Here is a 19,210-nt window from a genome sequence, read left to right as displayed (position 1 = left end):
CGTTGGGCAAGTTGCTATGTTTCTCTGAGTCTCAGTTAACTCTTCTGAAACACGGGGTTTCACATGATCACTGTGAGTGCAGGTGCTCTGCAAACTCTAAAGCTTGGGAAGCATGAGCATTCTCAGGGAGCACAGGCCCAACTGCTCCCCACTCACCTATCTACCTGCGGTCTCCAGCTCCAAGGGCTCATCTGCCTGGAAGAGTCTAGTTTGATTCCCAGGGGCCTCACCTCACAAAGGACCGCAGTACCTGGAGAAAAGTGTGGATTTTCTCATCTTAGCCAACAGTGTTTCCCCTGGAAATGTGAGTACTAAAGACCATCCCCCACTTCCCTTGCTTCTTCCTCCATCGAAGCGTCCTTATAGCAGGAGTGCAGGAAAGAGGATAGGCTGAGCCCTAAACAGTTGCTCCTCTACTTGCCAGTGTTATTTGGGTGGCTTGGGTCTCAGTTTACTCCCCTGTAAAATGAGATGGAGTGAAGTTCTGAGCCTTTCTTCTCGAGTCCTGAGCCAGAGAGCACCTACATAAAGGGCCTACCCCTCTGCTCTCCCCAGTCTCAACCAGCTTTGCATCCGGTGGTCTTGGGTTTTTGATGAGGCTATGGGTGTGCACATCTGAGGTGTCTGCACATCTGTCAGACGCTGGCTTCCCCAGCATTTACCTGAGAAGTTGCTCAATTAATATCTGCTGAATGAGTGAGTCACTGAGCAAATAAATGAGCAGGCTGGGCTTCCCCAAGGAGTGGGGAGCCGGCACATGGGCTCGGCTGTCCCCGGGTAGGGGACAGTTCTCTAACCTATTGGGCCTCCAGGGCCCTAGTCTGGTAGTTCCTCATGCCCAGCTCTCTCCTCTCTCTTATCTTATTTCCTCTCCAACTACCAGAGTAGGGGCTGGCTCCACAGTTCAAGGCCAACACACCCAACCTACCCCTGCTGTGGGAGCAAAGGGCCAACTGGAGAAGCTGCAGAGCCAAGATCTGAGCTTGGGACAGGCAGGGAGGGCACATCCCTTAAAGGCACAGACTTCTCCCACTCCCCTTCCCCAGGCCAGCTGTCATCTCAGGTGGGGCCTCCTTCTGGCTCCAATGCTGCAGGGGTGGGGAAAAGGAATCCTGCATGGCCTGGCTTTGTATCTGTTTCCATGTGACCCTAGGGGGCCTGCGGAATAGTAATCTCAACTCTGTGCTCGCTTAGGCGTACATATCCTAAAATAATCTCAACACTGATGCGGTGCTTTCTGCACGCCGGTTCCGCTCTCAATGCTCATGTCTGTAAACTGGCTGGACACACCCAGCAGCCCTAGGAGCTAGGGCCGGTTACGAACTGACATCCATGTCACAGACGAAGGAACAGGCTCGGGAAGGTTAAATGGCTTGCCCGAGTTTGCACGGTGAGCGGGGTGTGCGTGTGTGTGTGCGCGTGCAGCTGGGATGTCCCCCCACCTTACTGTCTTTGCTCAATTTCCCTGACCCCTCCCCCTCTCCCCACCCTCCAGGCTTCATCTATATAATTCATAGGTGGGATTCCACTGTCCTGGGGGAGGGGGTCCCCAGCTGCTCTGGCACCACTCAATGCCCCCTTCTCTCCGCCACAGAGCCTACCATGTTGGCCAACGCCACCCTGAAGCCCCTCTGCCCCATCCTGGAGCAGATGAGCCGCATCCAAAGCCACAGCAACTCCAGCATGCGCTACATGGACCACGCTTCAGTGCTGCTGCACGGGCTAGCCTCGCTGCTGGGCCTGATGGAGAACGGACTCATCCTGTTTGTGGTGGGCTGCCGCATGCGCCAGACGGTGGTCACCACCTGGGTGCTGCACCTGGCACTGTCAGACCTGCTGGCCACGGCCACCCTGCCCTTCTTCACTTACTTCCTGGCGGTGGGCCACTCGTGGGAGCTGGGCACCACGTTCTGCAAGCTGCACTCCTCCATCTTCTTCCTCAACATGTTCGCCAGTGGCTTCCTGCTCAGCGCCATCAGCCTGGACCGCTGCCTGCAGGTGGTGCGGCCAGTGTGGGCACAGAACCACCGCACGGTGGCCATGGCTCACAGGGTCTGCCTGGGGCTCTGGGCGCTGGCGGTGTTCAACACGGTGCCCTATTTCGTGTTCCGGGACACCATCCCGCGGCTCGACGGCCGCATCATGTGCTACTACAACGTGCTGCTTCTGAATCCGGGGCCCGACCGCGACGCCACGTGCAACACGCGCCAGGCAGCCCTGGCCGTCAGCAAGTTCCTGTTGGCCTTCGTCGTGCCACTGGCCATCATCGCCTCCAGCCACTTTCTTGTGAGTGCACAGCTGTGTCACCGTGGCCGCCGGCGGCCCAGCCGCTTTGTGCGCCTGGTGGCGGCGGTGGTGGCGGCCTTCGCGCTCTGCTGGGGGCCCTACCACGTGTTCAGCTTGCTGGAGGCGCGGGCGCACGCCGACCCCTCGCTGCGGCCACTCGTGTGGCGCGGCCTGCCCTTCGTCACCAGCCTGGCCTTCCTCAACAGCGTGATCAACCCGCTGCTCTACGTACTCACCTGCCCCGACGTGCTGCGCAAACTGCGGCGCTCGCTGCGGAGCGTGCTGGAGAGTGTGCTGCTGGACGACAGCGAGCTGGGTGGCCCGGGCAGCGGGCGCCGCCGCCGCTCCTCGGGGCCCCGCCAGGCCCCCGCCGCCCGCCAGCCACCGCCTCCGTCCCGGCCCGCTCGCCTGCTTGCCTGGCTGCAGGGCGTCCGCGGGCGGTCATCGCCGAGGGCCCGGTCCAGGTCCCAGGACGAGAGGGGCCCCCTGAACCGGGTGCTGAGCACCACATCGGGGTAGAGCGCAGCGACCGGGCACAAGAGCACCCCGGGGGCGGTGTCAGGCAGGGGAGCCGGGCTAGGCGTCCCAAAGCGCCTCCGGTGACTCAGTCCCATCTAGAACCGTCAGGGGGCAGGGCGGGCGCCCGGATTCTGTACTTCACCGAGCTCCCAGGAGGCCAAGTCAGCGCTGCTGGTCGGCGGACCCCAGAGACCAACGCAGGCTGGAAACCTAAGACTGCTCCAACTTGAGAGGGGTGGCCACACCTTCCTGGAGCTCTGCTTCACCTGACGGTTGGAGGGGGAAGGAGGTAAAGATCTTTACAGGAAACCAGTGATTGCGTTTTGGAGTAGCAAACTGGGACAAAAGGTTTGGGAAGCACTGGTCTGGTCTAACTTGTCACGTAGTCACCTACCCAACGTTTGTTGAGATGCTCGATCCCAGGGACGGGTTCTGTTAGCCCCAATTTCTACTCATGACCCAACTGAGGCACACACAGGCCGGGCCACTAGCCCTAAGTACAGGGTCTGCATACTCAGTTATGCATGCCAAGGTTCCATTATCCCTCAGCAAGTGCAAAGGCACCCCCTGACATACCCAAGGTACTGAAGGTCCGGCTGTAAGGGGCCCCGTATCTCTACCCTTCTGACCCAGCCCCGCCCAAGGGGTTTATAAGGTATTGAAGGTACCGTGGTCAGCCTGGGCTAACCCAAGTGCAGTGGGCATCTCTGCTGAAGGTCTTCTTGTTCTTACTATTCGAATGTGCACAGCAGCCTCTGAGACCACAGCACATGACATGTACAGGCCTGGTATTCCATGGGATGCCCTGTGGGCAATGCCGGTAATCCTCATGTTTCCAACACCTGCATCCCAACCACGTAGAGGCGGGGTGGCTGTCCTTTCCAGTGCGTGGATGTGACAGCTACCTTGGGCCTCCCTTGTTAACACATCCACTGTGCCAGGTTTCCTCTACCCACCACGCACTAGAGGGCAAAGAGCACTGCATTTGGGTCTGTCCCAGGGCCTGGTGCAGAGCTGTGGCCAGTAACTGTCTGGTGGGTGAAATGCTAGTAGAAGAGTGGAGGGAGACTTTCTTGGGATCTGGGTCCAGTGCTGCTTGAGCCACTCCTGGCTGGGGGTCTGAAGGCGGGCCGGCCAGCTTACTGTTTACACAGCAGGGGCTCAGCAGACTGAACAAACACCCATCTTATCACCTTGCCACACCACTGCTTCATTTGTAGCACTTCTCAGTCTGATACACAATACTATTTCCTTGTTTATTATGTTTTTTTCCATCAGAATGAAAAATGCCCCTTTGTGGGCAGGGGCCTCCGTCTATTCCCCATACCTAGAATTGTGCCTGTACACAATGGGTGTCCAATAAATATTTTTATTACAGACTGAATGGTTTGAGTGAATCAGATCTGTGGGGCTCTGATTTGGGCCACAAATCAGATTTGTGGAGTCCAAAAGAGGTGAGAGGGCGCTGGGGGGAGCGGGGAACCTCATTTCCTGCAACCTCCTTCACCTTTCCGTGTTGAAAACTTGGGGAAACCGGGTTCTAACAGCTGGGTGACAGGGTCAGTGGGCTGCAGAGATACCCAAGGTAGCCTTTAGGATGGTGCAAGGGGAACTGGTTCCTGACTGCAGTCTCCTGGTCAGCGGCGAACCCATGACCTTGAGACAGAAATACACATTTTGAAGAGTCACCTTCCAGTTGTCAGCTCCCAAGGAACCAGAGAACTGACTCTTCGTGGTTGTAAGGCACTTGATGAAGGAGGAAAGAGGCAGGGGTGGGCTGAACCTGTTCCCTCCTCTAGTTCTGCCAGGCTCCTGGCTTCCTAGGGCTTGAGAGCCCTCAAAGGCTTATAGCCTCTCTGGGGTGGAGCAGGGTGGCACTAGTGTTGGGAGTACCACATCCCACAGAGGCGTGTGACCAGTGGCCCGACAAGTGCAGAGTCTGACATAGTGGTTGGTCACAGGAGACTTCTGGGTTGTCCTGAGCTCAAATCTTGGCTGCTGGCTGCTGGGATGGCTGTTTCTGCAGCAGCGCCAGCGTATCCCTCTTCTGAATGGAGCGAAGCTGTTTCTTCTTTGCCCGCTTGAGCTTGGCGGGGTTTCGGATCTGGGGGTGGTGTGAGAAGAGGGCATTAGTAGGTTGTAGTCTCTGCCCTGTGCCCCAGGGGGAAGGGAGGCTGCCCCACAGGGGTCTGGATTACAGAACAAGGAGAGGTCTCGAGGCAGGGGTGTCGAGGCATCTCGAACACAGTGCCCAGCCTGGCTGCGGTTCAGATCCCCGTGAGCAAGACAACACTCACCACTTGGACAACCTCTGCCCTCCGCTCATTCTCCAGGCGGCGTTTCAGGTTCTCAGCTCGGCGCTGTTTCTTCTCCTGGAACACACAGGGGGATGAGGATTTGAGTCTGGGAGCTGGGACAGCCCTGGTTGCTTAGGTCTCAGAAGAGTCAGAGCTGGCTGAGTTCCCAAGGAGAGGAAACACCTTCACCTTAGTTCAATTGTTCCTGGTGGTATGTGGGGGGAGGGCCAGCAAGGAGATATGCCTGTGCCTGTGGAACCAGAGGCCCACTGTAGTGGGAACTTCCTGACTGCAGCTAAGAAGTTGGGCACCTGGTCACGTAGCCTAGATAGGAGGATGGTGGGTAGGGGGCAGTGAGACACAGGTGGCTCCCCCCACCTGGAAGCTTGGGCATACACAGTGGTCTCTTCCCTCCTTCCCACCCTCACAGGGTCGCCTAAAGTTTGCCCAGGTGTGGGGCTGGGAGGGGTGGAGGCCACAGGGAAGAGGCTCCCGAGCTATCTGGCCCTGACTCAAATCCTGCCTCTGCTACTTCCAAATGGGTGACCTTGGCCAAGCAGCTGAACCTCTCTGTGCGTCAGGGACCCGGCCCAGTGGAGGCACTTCAAAGATAGATCTAGGTGGAGTCTTTCTCGGGAATAGGAAGTGCGGTGCCTCCTGGCTATGCTGCCTGCTGTCCCTGGTGGGGCCTGAGGCCACTGCATGGTCAGGAGAGCAGAGGTGGCCTGGGCCCCAGAGGAGGAGAAAGGAGAAGTAAGATATGGGCTCCCATCAGGGGAAGGGTTGGGCTGGGGGCGCTCCTGGGGGGCGGTGACAAGAAATCGGGTCTTGCCCAAGAGGGAGTCAGGGCCGCACAGGAAGTATGATAAGGAGTCGGCACACAGCAGCAGCCACAGTCTGCAGGGCCTCAGCCACAGGCTGGACTGGTGGGGTGACTCAAAGCAGGGGATAGAGGACTGAATGTGCTGGCCTAGCCCCTGCCCTCGGTGGCCAGGTTCAGGGTGAGGTGTTTGACTTCTCCCGTGCCCTGGGATCACTAGGCAAGTAACATCCCTGACAACCCCAGGCCTGGTGTGCTGCCTGCTGGGGCTTCCTGGAGACTGGAAGGGGTCGATGGGAACCTCTAAAGGGGCATTTCTGGCCTGGGGATGAGAGTCAGGGAGCAAGCTGGAGGGAAGTACAGGCACCCACCTTGCTGAGAAATGGCAGCTGTTTCTTGGAGAATGATGGCCACAGTACGAGGGATAAGCCTTTCTCCTATGGAAGTGCAGACCCTGAAGCCCATCTCACCAAATGCAGTGAGAGCCACCATGGGGGTGAGGAGCAGGGGGACTTTGTCCTGGGCTCCTCCCCATACTTGAGTCTCTTATAGAGCCCTGGGCCAAACTGGACCTTCCACTGGGCTTTCCCACCCTGCAGGCCATATTGGACTTCTGCTTCTGGCCAGGCTCCCTGCCTCCCTGTGGCAGTTAGGTGCCCCCTCCAAGGCCTATTACAGCAGTCACCGGCTCAGCTCCCTGAGCTCCAGCCTCAGCCTGGTTAGCCGGCCCCTCACCTGCTGGCATTTCTCCTTCTCCTCCTCTAAATGCCGGGCGAAGTCCTTGGCCAGCTTCCTCTCCTGCCGTTCCTTCATCTTCTGTTGCCAGGATGTATGCAGGGGCTTGCCCTGTACCATCTGGGAGAACCTGGATGGGAGACAAGGGATGAGTGCTCAGGTCATCCATGGGAGGCACCCATGCCTCTTCTCTCAGCTCCAGGCTCTGGGCCTTCCTCCTCAGAACCCAGGCAGAACCACATGCTCTCCTGCCTGCTTGCCAGGCAGGCACCCCTCTGGGTCTGCAGAAACGGGGGCAGGAGTGGGCCCCTATCATGCCAGCTGCCATTTCTTAAGCCCTAGTTGTGTCCCTTTTTACAGAGCTGTAAACCAAGGCTCAAAAAGGTTAACTGCCCCAAGTCACCTTGTACCTGAATGGCTGTCAAGACTGAAATCCCTGTGTCTGTGATGAAAGGCCAGACCACACAGTCTTTCTGTAAGGTTCTGCTGCTTCTACCAAGCCAGGTCAGCTTGGGAGCTGATGTTTCTGGAAACAGGGCTCACTTCCTCCGGGAGCAGCCTGTTCCACCTCCTCAGAATAGCGTGGGTGTGAAAGTGTGGTGGGCATGAGAGGGTATCAGGGGATGTCCTGGATTTCCTAAGTGTGATAGTGACATCACAGTCCCAGGAGAAATGGGACTACCTCAGTAAGAATGCATACCGCAAGAACGTATGGGTGGAATAATCAATCTAGGACGTGCTGGGAAATACTCCAGGAAGAAAAATAAAGGAAGGCATGTCATGGAGCAAGATGAAGCAAGACCACTGAGCAGGTGAGGAGAATGGGGAGGGTCATGGACTTTGCTCTCCCCTTTCCTGTAGGTCTTTCCTCTTGAGCTATCTGAAGCCCCTCTGGCTGTCCTGTCCTTAGCAGATCCTCTCATAGTGGCCTTTTTTGTCTCCTCCACCAATTTCTTGACTTATGAAAGAGCTCTTCTTCATCCGCTTCCATTATATGGTGCTCTGAATGGTCATAGCAGGCTGGCGGGCTCGCCCTAGCTTCTGAAGGCTGCAGGGCACACAGGACAGAGCCCGTTCCCCTCCATGGGAAAGGGTCAATACTGCTCTTCTGGGTCATCTTCTCCCCTTCTTGGTCTATAGGAGTCTAGTACACATAGCCTGGGGCTTGACCCCACGCCTATCCATCTTCAGCCTGGTTCTGACCCCAGGAACCCCTCGACTGCTCTCTCACCCTCTCCCCAAGGACTTCCTGCTGAAGATCTGACCTCTTAAGCACAGGACGACGGGGCTGCAGCACACATATCCTCCCTACCCGTCACGAGAAACCCAAAGGGACAAGGCAGTGAGGACCTGGACACACAGAGCCACAGTTCTGCCAAGCAGAACTTTCTGTAATGGTGGAAGGAGTCTATACTGACAGTCTGGTAAGGCAGCCACTATTCACACTGGCAGCTGAGCACTTGTGATGAGGCTGAAGTGACGGAGGAATTCAATGTTTAAGTTTTTACACTTTAATTAGCTTAAATTTAAATTGCCACATGTGCCTGGCAACTAGGCTATTGGGGCAACGCAGTTCCAGAGCACCGGTTTTACAAGGCGGTTGAAGGCAGACAGGCCTGGGTATCAAGGCCTGGATCCACCTTCTACTACTTGGATGACCTTGGACAAAGTAGCTGGAGTTTCAGCGACTTCCCACGTTAAATAGAGATGAGAATGGTTCCTGTTCCAAAGGATGGCAGGAGGACTGAGACAAGACTGGAGAAGCATTTTAGCACAGTGATCTTGCCCATGGCAGGTGCTCAGTAAACACTGACCTTCAGAGAAGGGAGGTGGCACACCTGAGGAGCACCGCACAGGTGGCATTTTGTCTGAGCACAGAAGGGGAGGCTGCATCCACTGCCTCTGGGCTCGCTCACCACCTGCCAAAGCTGCTTCCTCAAAGACCCCAAACATCAATTCACTGGCCCTTTGGCCACAAGACCGATCTGTAGCTTCTGAACATGTTCTAGTTCTATTGCCACCACCTCCTCACTGGTCTCTGCTTTCACCCCTGATGTTGTATGGTCTGATAACCCCCCCCATTTCTCTGCACAGCCTCGAGTTCCCCATATGTAAAATGAGGATAATCATGACACCAGCTGCTTCCCAGTGCATGAGGCGCACTGGTCCCTCTGTGTGCAAGGCCCTCGCCTGGCGGGTCCTTGCCAACATGCTCAGCACTCCATACTACTTTTTCCCACAAGGGCAAAATAACTGTAACAGACGCTAGCTAGTTTTTATCCAGTAATGTCTGGTTTACTTGAATCTGCTTCCCTCACTGCAAAGGGAGCAGAGGTAATGCTTGTTGAATGAATACACAAATCCAGGGCTCCAGGAGGGTCCACAGGCACTCTGAGGAGGGAAGCATCACAGAAATAACCTCTGTGGGCACCGTGTCACCCGCTGAGACCCCGGACCATTTTACCATATTCTGGTTATAACCACCTATTTGCGTGAGCGCCCCCCTTCCTTGCACATGTGAGCTCCCTGCATGTCTGGGTCCGGCTGCAGGCTACCCTGGCATCCCTGCCCCGGGAACCACAGCCCAGGTTCACCTTTCCTTGGAGCGGTCCTTCCACAGCCGCCCCGACTTGGGCTTTCCCTTAGGGACCGCAGGCACCTCCTCCACCGCCTTCAACCTCCTAGACGCTGCGGCCTGGACCGAGGGACTCGTCCGCTTCTTCGCCCCGAGGTCGCTTCTCCCCGTCTCCGTGGCCGCAGCTGGCCGGCTCGGCTCGTGCTGACCCCGGGGGGAGCCGGGTGGCCGGGCGGTGGGCTCCCGGGGTGGCCGCGAGGGCTCCGGGCCCGGCGCCTGCTGACCCGGGGGCGGCTCTGGGGATCCCGGACGCAGCTGATGTCGGGGCGGCCCCGGGGCCGGCTCCGAGTCCAGCCCTCGGGCCCGGGAGGACTCCGCGGACGCCCCGCCCGGCGCTGGCGGACAGCCGGGGGCTTCTGGGGCCGACTCCGGAAGTGTGTGGGGCAGCTGCGGGCCCGGCCCCCGCGGGGACCCCGGAGCTCCGCCCCGCCGTACAGGTGATCCCGGGCCCGGCTCCGGCTCCGGCCGCCGCACCCTCCGAGGAGGCCCGGGCTCCCTCGTTCCTGCTGGGTCCGGCTCGAGTTCCGCAGGGGCCCGTCTCGCCCGCAGGCCTGCGCCGGCGCCGTCGGGGGCTCCAGGGCTTAGGCCCCCCAGTCGCGGGCTGCGCCGCGGCGGCGTATCCATGGCCCAGCCCGACTGCCCCGAACCCGAGCCCACGTGCAGCCTCCGCGGCGTCGCGGGAGCGGCGCGGCCCGATGACGTCACAGCCCGGTGACGTCACAGCCGCGGCGGGAGCGACCGCGCGGGCGGGGGGCGGGAGGCGGGGCCTCGGGGCCTCCACGCGCGACGGGCTTCTCGCGTGGCGTCTGCGTCCGCCTGGCGTGCGGCTGAGTCGCCGTCCGGGCTGGGGGGAGCCTGCCGCCGGCTGACGCCCGTGGGGGGTGACGGGCCGCTCGCAGCCCCGCTCCCGCCCCTGCCCTGGGTCACCGCGCACGAGCCGGGCCGCCCGCCGGTCCCGGCAGCCGCCGCGTGTCCCGCGGAGGCCCTGACTTCCCTGCCCGCCGGGACCCTCCCTGCGCCCCAGCCGCTCCCGCTCCAGCGCTCCGGGCGTTCCCGGCGGGCCCGGGCGGCCTCCCCCTGAGCTAGGCGCCGCCCTGCCCCGGCGCGAGCCGCCTGCTCCGCCTCTGCCCTCCCGAGAGCCCAGAAGCTTGGGCGCTCGCAGCGTGTCTGGGGAGGAGCGTCCTGGGAGCTGCCGGCCGTGCCCCTAGAGCCGCCTGCGGACGGCCCCGGCTGAGCTGAGGGCTTCTGGGAGCGCCGGGGAGCCGCCCGAGGCTGCTGCGACAGCGGAAGACGGCGGGCGGCCGAGCGGGACCGAGTGTCCCAGCGGCGGGGGTGCCCTGAGCCCTGAGCAAGGAGGCGGCGAGCAAAAGGAACACCCGGGCCGAGGTTCCCGGAGGACAGTCCCTGAGCCCCTGCCGCCCGGGCTGAGGCCACGCAGGCACCCGCGCGTCCTGGCGAGCTCAGCCTGCTGGAATCACCTCCCCAAGGGCAAGACGTGGCGCGGCCTCTCCGCCGTCCCTGTACGTCGTCGGAAGCGGTCGCCGCCATGCACAGCAACACTGTGTCTGCCTCTGCCCTCCTGGCCCCTCCAGTGGTTCCGTCTGTAGGCTCGGGCAGCTCCGCTTCCCGCCGCAGAGGCAACTAGGACCATCCCTCCTCCCTCAGCTCTCCCAGCCCCCAGCTCTCGGTTCCTCAAATCCCCTGCTCCAGCCTGGAGGCCCCAACGATCGCCGGCCCCGCCGGCCCCGCCTGCCCCTCAGGATCGAGCCTGGTGGGCGCTCCAGGGTGGCTGCAGGAGGCTGCCCCTGCTCCCTGCTTCCCGGGCCCGTCCTCAGCTGCAGGGGTCACTCACGAAGGCCAGGTAGATTGTACCCGGCGGGCCCTGCTTAAAGTACTTCAGAGTGTGGGGTCTCAGATGCCTGCCAGGGGGCTGTGAGGAAGGGAGCTGTTTTATAGACATTTTTTGAACCAGGGGGGAGGCATCAAGTGAACTCTGGCCCCCAGCCCTCCACTGCCTCCTGAAACGTGGTTTGTCAGCGTTGTTATAAATGGTGTTCAGGAGTGCAGGGGAGATGCCTGAATTTTTCAGAAAAGCCTGCTGTGGCAGTCACTGTTGGGACTCCTGTGCTTCCTACTGCAATCATCCTGGCCCCCATGCCCTTGGGAGTGGGCAAACGGTGCTGAGGGATTCTCTGCCCTCCACAGGGGCCTCCAGCAGGACCGAGCCCTGTGGAGGAGGCTGGGAAGGCAGCCTGATCATTCACGCATGCTTTTTCAGCTTCTGCCCGGTCCCTGCCTCACTTCCTCACTCCCTTGCAGGTGCTTGCTGTGGTCATTTTCTGAGCAGACTATTTGCATGTAAGTCCTGTCTCACGTTTGGGCGTGGAGGAACCCAGCCAGCCTAAAACACTGGAGTGAGCAACATCAGGCCAGGCATTTTTTTTAAGGGTTCTCTCTCTCTAAACCCATTCAATCCTCACAACAACCCTGTGAGGCAGGTGCTGTTGATATGACTCCCATTTCACAGATAAAGAAACTGAGGCACAGAGAGGCCGGGACACTTGGAAAGGTCACACAGTAAATAAGTGGAGGAGGTGGATTCCACACTAGCTGTATGACTGCAGAGCCACAACTCTTAAGAGTAAGTCTTCCCGTTACCTGGCCGAGGAAATTGAGGCACAGAAAGGCTAAGGTGTTTGCCTAAAGTCACACGGCTACACATTGAGGTGCTAGGATTATAGTTCCAGAGCTGGGCAGCTTAGTTACCTCGCAAGTGCCCTTCACGTGGGCCTTGCTTGCCTGTTCCTCACACCGATCCTGGTCTGTGCACTCACTGGGAGGTGCTGGGCTGGCCACGTTGCCCCATGGGCTGGCTGTGGTTCTGTATGCCTCACACAGTGGGCAGGGCACACTGAATCAGCACTACCCGCTTACTTATGTATCGTGAGATCTGCTGACTGAAGAAAACTATGTGCCCACGAAGATATGGATCAGGTGTTCTCTGAGCCACCGGTCTTCTATCCTGCCTAGGGTGCTACAGCAAAAGGGGTTGACAAGTCTCCGGATGTCGGGGGCCTGTATCTGTACAGTCCTCTGCTCAGCATTGAGATTGGAAAAGGCCAGGAAATGGGTCCTATGGTCCCCAGCGGCACTCACCGGGCAGTCACTAAGTGCCAGGCCTCTCCTGGGTGCTTGTGCCATCCTGTGGCACATCAGTGCAAGAGGGTGATAGCTAGCACCAGATAATATTTGCTGAACGAGGGAACGGGGAGGGCTGCTCACCGCCACCTTGCAGGGTATGGGCTGGAGGGCGAACACCTGTGCCAGGTAAGAGGCAAACATCCCCATTTTCCTGACAGGGAAATCCAAGACTGGAAGGGGTTGTCATTTGGCGCAGGGTGACACAAGGGGAAAGAGGCATGAGTGCAAGGACAGGACTGGAATTTGGGGCTTCCTGACGCCATGCCCACACCCTTACTCTCCCATCACTGAGCCAGGATTGGAAGCAGGGGGAAGGACAGGGCAGGGGGTAACTGGCAGTGGGGCATCACCTGGTGTGGCCAGAGTGAAGACAGGGCCCTGATGAGGTGGAGGTGTCGCAGGGCTAGGCTGCCCTCACGGGCCCACACGACTGGATGGACTGCCCTCTCTTCCACTCTAATGTATTTGAAGACAGTTTTCTTGTAGCTTCCCCAGAATTGTCTTTTGTCCTGGCTGAACATCTCCTGCTCCTCTAGCTGTCCGTCTCACAACGACACAATAAACCTTTGGGAAGGACAGTAGCGGTTCTCTACAACCCTTCCAGAATGTGGTGTCCCCCGGGAAGCTGAGAGTGTTTGTCATCTGCCTCTTCCACGATTCCTATCAGTGTGGCTAGGTCCCCGTCCTCTTCCCAATGACACTTGGCCTTGTGGCATTTGGCTGTGACCTGCTGGAGATCCAGCTTTCCTCCTTCAATACCTGCTCCCCTCTCTCTTTGCGTATGAGAACTGAGCTTCTAGGAACCTCCAATCAGACCCTACTGAGAATGTGCGACAGGACATGAGTTATCTCGTCAGTTCTTATCTCAGAGGTTCATCTTTTCTTCGTGTTCCCAGCAGCTTGCAGTGACTTTCAGGTCCTCAGGAGGAGGGGGCAGAGACCTCAGAAGAAGGGTGCGGGGGTGAGGTGGGGAGTGGTACCCGGGACCCCTGGCATGAGACCTCCCAATTGTCCCACGGGGCAGAGAGGCTTGTTTACAAGTTACAACTTGTAACTAAAAGTTACATCTCTAGTATACAGGGTTTGTCTAGACTGGATTGGGAAGAGGCCACTCTGCAGAGTTCTCACGTACCTGCGAAGCTTACCTCCTGATCCCTCATGGCATTTGTAGGTTTTGCTAAAACAGGAAGGGGGAGAGCAGCTCCCTCCCAAAAAAGACAAGACCTCTGCCAGCATCCACAGCACATTCTCCTGCTCCAGGCAGGTCAAGGAAAGAGTGAGGGGTGGATTGGGGAAAGCACACCTGTGCCAGGTGGGAGGGAGAGTCCCTGGGGAGGGGCCATGGCAGCTCATACTGCATCTCATGCTTTCCCCACTGTGCCCAACAGCAATGTTTCTTAATCATTGGGGAGCCTTGGAATCATAGGAGGGCATGTTGAAACACAGTCTGGGCCCTGACCCCAGAAATTATGATTCAGTAGGTTTGGGGTCGGCCTGAGAATCTGCATTTCTGTAAGCTCCCACGCGCTGCTGCTGCTGCTGGTCCTTGGGCCACACTTTGAGGAGCAGCATCCTGCAGGAGGGAAGCAGAGGTTCGTGAAGAGCTTTCCTGCTTTCCCAGAAAGGGCAGAGCTTTCCCAGAAAGGGCAGGGCCAAGGTCACCATCATCCTGTCACTTATTTACCCACCAAATGGTTATTGAATGTTTACTCTGTGGCTGGAGCTCGGAGTACAGCAGTGAACTGGGCAGTAGTGGTCCCTACCTGGAGGGTGCATACCCGGTCTTGGGGCACAGACATTAAATGCTTGAATCTTAAAACTTCCCTTTGAGGAAGACTGAGCAGAAATCCTTTTCCCTATTTTTCAGGCAAGGAAATAGCATTGCGGAGAGGTCATATGACTTGCTGCTGGCAGAACTTGAACTCAGGACATAGCTCAAAATGAGGCTACTGTGCCCAGGCCATGTGTCATCTCTAGTTTACAGGGTTTGTTTAGATGGCAGAGCTATAGGCCCTGGTGTCAGTAGGTGACAGCCTTCCTCATGTATGGAAGGGGAAAGAGCTTGACAGACAGACACTCCCATGCCCACACCCACAACTCTCAGTTCCCAAGACCTTCATTATTGCTGAGTTTCACAGTGAGTCACTTCCCCTCCTTTCATCTCTGTTGGTTAATGCCTCTCCTCTCATTTCCCCTAATGTTTGTTTTTTCTAGGCCCTGGCCCTTCATCACTGTGATGATATCTGCTCCACTGAGGGATGCCTCCTCCAACCAAGATGGCAGCCTCATCTCCATGGCAACCCCTAGAAACTTTGCCTTGGTGACCAAGTTGCAAATTGTGAGGCCCCTTTCCTGAAGCATGGACCAGCGAGGTCCCTGCTTGAGGATGGGATCTTCTGGCCCCATGGCTGGGAACTCTCAGCTCACCCCACCTCTGCACACTCTAGTCGTGCACCGCAGCCCGCCCCAATTGGACTGAGCCGGCTCGCTGAATGCTCGCTTGGTGACAGGTGGTTTCTGCTGAGTCAACAGTCTTGCTTTTCTGTTCTTCTTACTCACTTTCCAGAATGACCTCAAGCTCTCTAGGAGCAAGATGGAGCAGCTGGCCCTGACATCCACTGGGTCAGCCAAGCTCATTTTTCTGGATCGTGCATCCCAAAAGCTCATTGTACCAAAGGACCATTGTAGAAATAAATAGATCTGTTCCTCCCAAAAGACCCTTCATATGTTTACAGATTTAAAAGCATATCATTTGTGGTAAATTTTAAGGACATAAAAACTGTCATGATATTGATGAGAAGATATTTCATTGCAGTGGATGGAAAATACACAAAACCATGGCAGTTTACCTGGAAGTTTCAGATGGTAGAGGTTCTTTCCAGAGTGGCTACCAAGCACGGAGGGCAGGTGCTGGCCAGGATTATCTCATTTCATTCTTATGGCAACTCCCTGGTGAAGTTGCTCCTGCCACCCTGGTTTTCAGAGAAAGAAGAGGCAGCTGGTAAAAGGCAGAGAGGATCTGAATGCAGGACTCTGCCCCCAAAGCGTGTACGCCTTCATCCATACCTCCCTGCCTCTGTTTTTGCCGTTTGACCTACATCAAGAATAAGCCCTGTGGGCAGAAATTTCAGGTCACTAAGAAAGTGTATGCCTTCCATACAGAGCAGAAGCTGACCAAAGAGTCACTCTGCTGCTCTTTTACTTCCCGTTTAAAATCAAATATTACACAACACTCAGATATTATCACTTTGTGCCTGCATGGTTTTAGAAACCCTTCTACCTGCATGATGGTTCCAGGCAGATCTAGATACCCCTCTTTTTTAATTTTTTTTATTTTTTGAGATTACACACAGAAAGGGGGTAGAAGATTGTATTTTCTAAAGTTGCCCACAACAGTATCTGCCATCCATGTGCTCTTCTTCCAATGTGACCTTGATACCCCTTCCTTGATGAGTGGGGTCTGGGTCTCTCCCACATCCAAATTTGAAAAGACCTTTGTGATTTCCTTGGCCAAAAGAGAACAGCAGAACTGTTGCTGTAGGACATCTAAGGCCAGATGATAAGGATGTCATGCGCTTCTGCATGGCTCTCATGGCACTCTCGCTCTTGGGATCAGGTGCCATGTTGTGAGGAAGCCCACATCACCATGTGCAGAAACCACATGGAGAGGCCAGTGAAGGCATTCCAGCTGGAAGCCCAGCCAGGGTCCCAGCTGGCAACCACATCATCTGCCAGGCATGAACCAAGATGCCTCCAGATCCTTTTAGCCCCCACATGTCAGGCCACTTTGCATCTTCCCAGCAGAGGTCCCCAAAATGATGGAGTGGCAACAACTCTCCCTGATTTGCCCTGTCTACATTCTGTACCGCAGGACCTGTGAGCATCATAAAGTAGATCTTTACATCACAGGGTTTTGGAGTTGTTTTTTATGCACCATGGTAACTGGAACTGAAGGTATTTACTCACACTCAGGTGTCTAAGGAGGAAAATCTCATGGCCTTTATTGTACCTTCTCTCGAGCAGCTGTGATGTGCAGGGGCTATGCTAAACATGATTGTATTATTTTAATATCCTATCTTTGGATTCATAGTAGTATGTGTCTTAAAGGCAAAAGGGGCGGGTGTTGGAGGGGAATGGGTGACGGGCACTGAGGCAGACACTTGACGGGATGAGCACTGGGTGTTTTTCTGTATGTTGGTAAATTGAACACCAATAAAAATTAATTAAAAAAAAGGCAAAAGGGTGTGGTCCTCAAACAATTTAATCAGAATACCATATTAATTGTAATTTGTCTATTATCATATTTTATTTTATTTTTTCTCATCACTTTTTAATATTACATATATAATATTGCACCCAATCAGCCCTATGACTTCATTGGAGGCAAATTGGTTGGGCAAGCTCTTCCTTGTTCTTTAGTAACAATAAATTAATATATTTTACTAGCTTACTTGTTTATTATTTCCCATCGGCTAGAATGTTGGTGCCCTGTGGACAGGATTTTTTTTTCCTGTTGTTTTTGTTACTGTACTCCCAGGGTCCAGACTAATACTTGGTACTTAGTAGTTGCCCAATAAATACTTATCAAATCAGATAATGTCTAAGTGTTGTATAATATGAGTTAATGGAGATGAAATATCAGGTGGACACAATTTTTGATAGTGATTCCTCAAGAGAATTTTGTTAATTCTCCATAGGCTAGTTGTCATGATAACGTAACTTTATTTTGGGGGCAATATCTAGCTCACACTTTGGTGGGAATCTCTTGAGAATCATAGCAAAGCATAGAATAGAATAGAGATGAGAACAGAGAATAGTTAACAGATTCAAGAGTTAATAGGTAAGAATAGGTAAGAGTCCCAATCTTTTCTTGAAATTAAAAAAAATCATAAATGTATTATGCGTGGTAGGGGGGCTTCAGATGTATACTAAGGAGTTTATTCAAGATGTTTCTGGACATTCTCTAAAGGGATATAGAATCAGTCATTGAGTAAGAATTGATTCGAGCAAACTTTCTTTGTTCCCTGACATGTTCTGGGTGTCATGTGGGTCCGTCCACAAGCAAGTGTAAGGTGAGAACACTGTCCTCGAGACAGTGTTGAATGCTTTGTTGAGTTCAACTGAAGCCTGTGAGGCAGCCAACCCAGGTGGCGAGTGAGGCCCAGGGGTAAAACTGATCGGGTTTCAGCAGCTGAGGTTCCTAAGGATGAGGGAATATCGAGGAGGACTTCTTGGAGGAGGCAGGTCTAGGCGGGCAGCTTCCCCAGGCACTAACTTAGAGGAACACTGAAACCCCATAGGGATTTATCAGAAATCTGCCTGTTAACTTGGGTTTCCACCTGTAGATTCTCACGAAGCTAGTGGAAAATTAGTGTCTCTTTTGCCAAAATACTCGTTTGTTTTTTTTTTAAAAAAACTTACTCATGAGACACACACACACACACACACACACACACACAGAGGCAGAGACAGAAGCAGGCTCTATGCGGGGAGCCCGACGTGGGACTGGATCCTGGGCCTCCAGGATCACACACCCTGGGCTGAAGGCGGCGCTAAACTGCTGAGCCACCGGGCTGCCCCCAAAATACTCTTAAACAGATGATTAAGTACTTAAGTAGGTAATACCCTGAAGTACAAAGAAAATCTTCTCCCTAGCCCCTGGCACATGTCCTGCCCGCCCCCAGGGGGTAATTTTGTGATGTACACTGCAAGTTGCTGTGTCCACTGACCTGTCCGGCCATGAGGCCAGCCTGCTGGCAGTCCCTGGAGTGGGCATTGCCAGTCAGCCCAGATCCTGAAACCAGTTAGCGCACAGCAGAGGGCTATTTACCAAGATCATACCTGCAAGCCTTTAAATGTCTCCTAAAAAGTTGTTGGTCACAATAGAACCTACAGAGAGAACACCAAGACAGAGTGTAAACCATGAACACCTGAAAACAAGTGGTGAATCTCTTTGGAGAGAGACTTGTTTGCTCCCCAGCAAGTCACTCTGCCTTTGGCAACTGAGTGATGCATGCCAGTTTTGTATGACGTGCCCGAGAGAAGAAGCAGCAGAGAAAAGACAATTCCAAATAAACTAGAGCTCTGTTTGCTGCATGAGATACAACTGCATTTTGAGAGTGAAGAAAGAGGGTTCCGACTTTTATTTATGGGAAAGACTTCTTCCTCTCCTAAGTTAATGTTAAACAAATATGGAAGATTATTAATTGGAGGCATGCCAAGTGTTTCTGAGCTGCGCTGCAGGTGGGACCATTTCTTCCAGGTTACATTGTCCTGTTGGTAAGCCTAATAAAACATGTGGAGGAAGTTTGGAACCTCCCAGAGGCCTTGATTAGGACTGTGGTCAGGGTGACCACAATTGGAGGAGTGGGTATCAGCAGGTGTCCTGGAAGAGCCCAGGAAGGCACAGCGTGGTGTCTCTGTCCTATGGTTTTCCTGGCTGTTCCTTCTTTGACCAATTCTGTTCTCTTCTGCAAATAAGTAACTTTCTGAGGACAGCCTTGGGCAGATCTGATCCACTGGGACCAGCAACCTCAGCAGTTACTCAGGTTCAGTGTTTGATGCCACACTACCTCCTGGTGGCCTCTCCTCATATTTCTCTGGGGCTTTCTGAATGTTGAGAGCAACTTTCCTAGGGGCTACTGTGCGCTGATCATCCAATGAGCTTATCATCCAAATGAGAACCTTTGTGTCTCTGGGACCCAGGAAGATGGGTGT

The 19,210-nt window shown here is 55.3% G+C and overlaps 2 protein-coding genes and 1 long non-coding RNA gene across 3 annotated transcripts; 2 read left to right on the top strand and 1 right to left on the bottom strand.

The window, feature by feature from the left end:
• The first annotated feature begins 1,600 nt into the window (after positions 1–1,600).
• Positions 1,601–2,909, top strand: PTGDR2 (prostaglandin D2 receptor 2). Its single transcript, XM_025987457.2, has one exon. The coding sequence runs from the start codon at positions 1,603–1,605 to the stop codon at positions 2,803–2,805; it is 1,203 nt and encodes a 400-aa protein (XP_025843242.2). The 5' UTR covers positions 1,601–1,602; the 3' UTR covers positions 2,806–2,909.
• A 1,249-nt stretch (positions 2,910–4,158) lies between these two features.
• CCDC86 (coiled-coil domain containing 86) lies at positions 4,159–9,997 on the bottom strand. Its single transcript, XM_025987446.2, has 4 exons — positions 9,252–9,997; positions 6,658–6,787; positions 5,103–5,177; positions 4,159–4,909 (listed from the first exon to the last, which is right to left on the bottom strand). Exons 1-4 carry the CDS (start codon positions 9,914–9,916, stop codon positions 4,790–4,792), a joined length of 990 nt encoding a protein of 329 aa, XP_025843231.1. The 5' UTR covers positions 9,917–9,997; the 3' UTR covers positions 4,159–4,789.
• A 369-nt stretch (positions 9,998–10,366) lies between these two features.
• On the top strand, positions 10,367–16,733 carry LOC140599022 (uncharacterized). The gene is made up of 2 exons (XR_012001612.1): positions 10,367–11,153; positions 14,708–16,733. It is a non-coding gene; the product is annotated as an uncharacterized lncRNA (long non-coding RNA).
• The last annotated feature ends 2,477 nt before the right edge of the window (positions 16,734–19,210 follow it).

The sequence above is a fragment of the Vulpes vulpes genome, chromosome 5, assembly GCF_048418805.1.
Source record: "Vulpes vulpes isolate BD-2025 chromosome 5, VulVul3, whole genome shotgun sequence".
Lineage (NCBI taxonomy): Eukaryota > Metazoa > Chordata > Mammalia > Carnivora > Canidae > Vulpes > Vulpes vulpes.
Note: the sequence above shows the minus strand (reverse complement) of the source record. Positions and strands in the feature narration are given on the sequence as shown.

Excerpts from the sequence above, each read along its gene's own strand:
- CCDC86 (XM_025987446.2), bottom strand. The coding sequence starts at position 9,916 with ATGGATACGCCGCCGCGGCGCAGCCCGCGACTGGGGGGCCTAAGCCCT. Across the intron at positions 6,788-9,251 it reads AAGGACCGCTCCAAGGAAAG|GTTCTCCCAGATGGTACAGG; the intron begins GTGAACCTGGGC and ends TCTCCCATCCAG. Across the intron at positions 4,910-5,102 it reads GGGCAGAGGTTGTCCAAGTG|ATCCGAAACCCCGCCAAGCT; the intron begins GTGAGTGTTGTC and ends CACCACCCCCAG.
- PTGDR2 (XM_025987457.2), top strand. The coding sequence starts at position 1,603 with ATGTTGGCCAACGCCACCCTGAAGCCCCTCTGCCCCATCCTGGAGCAG.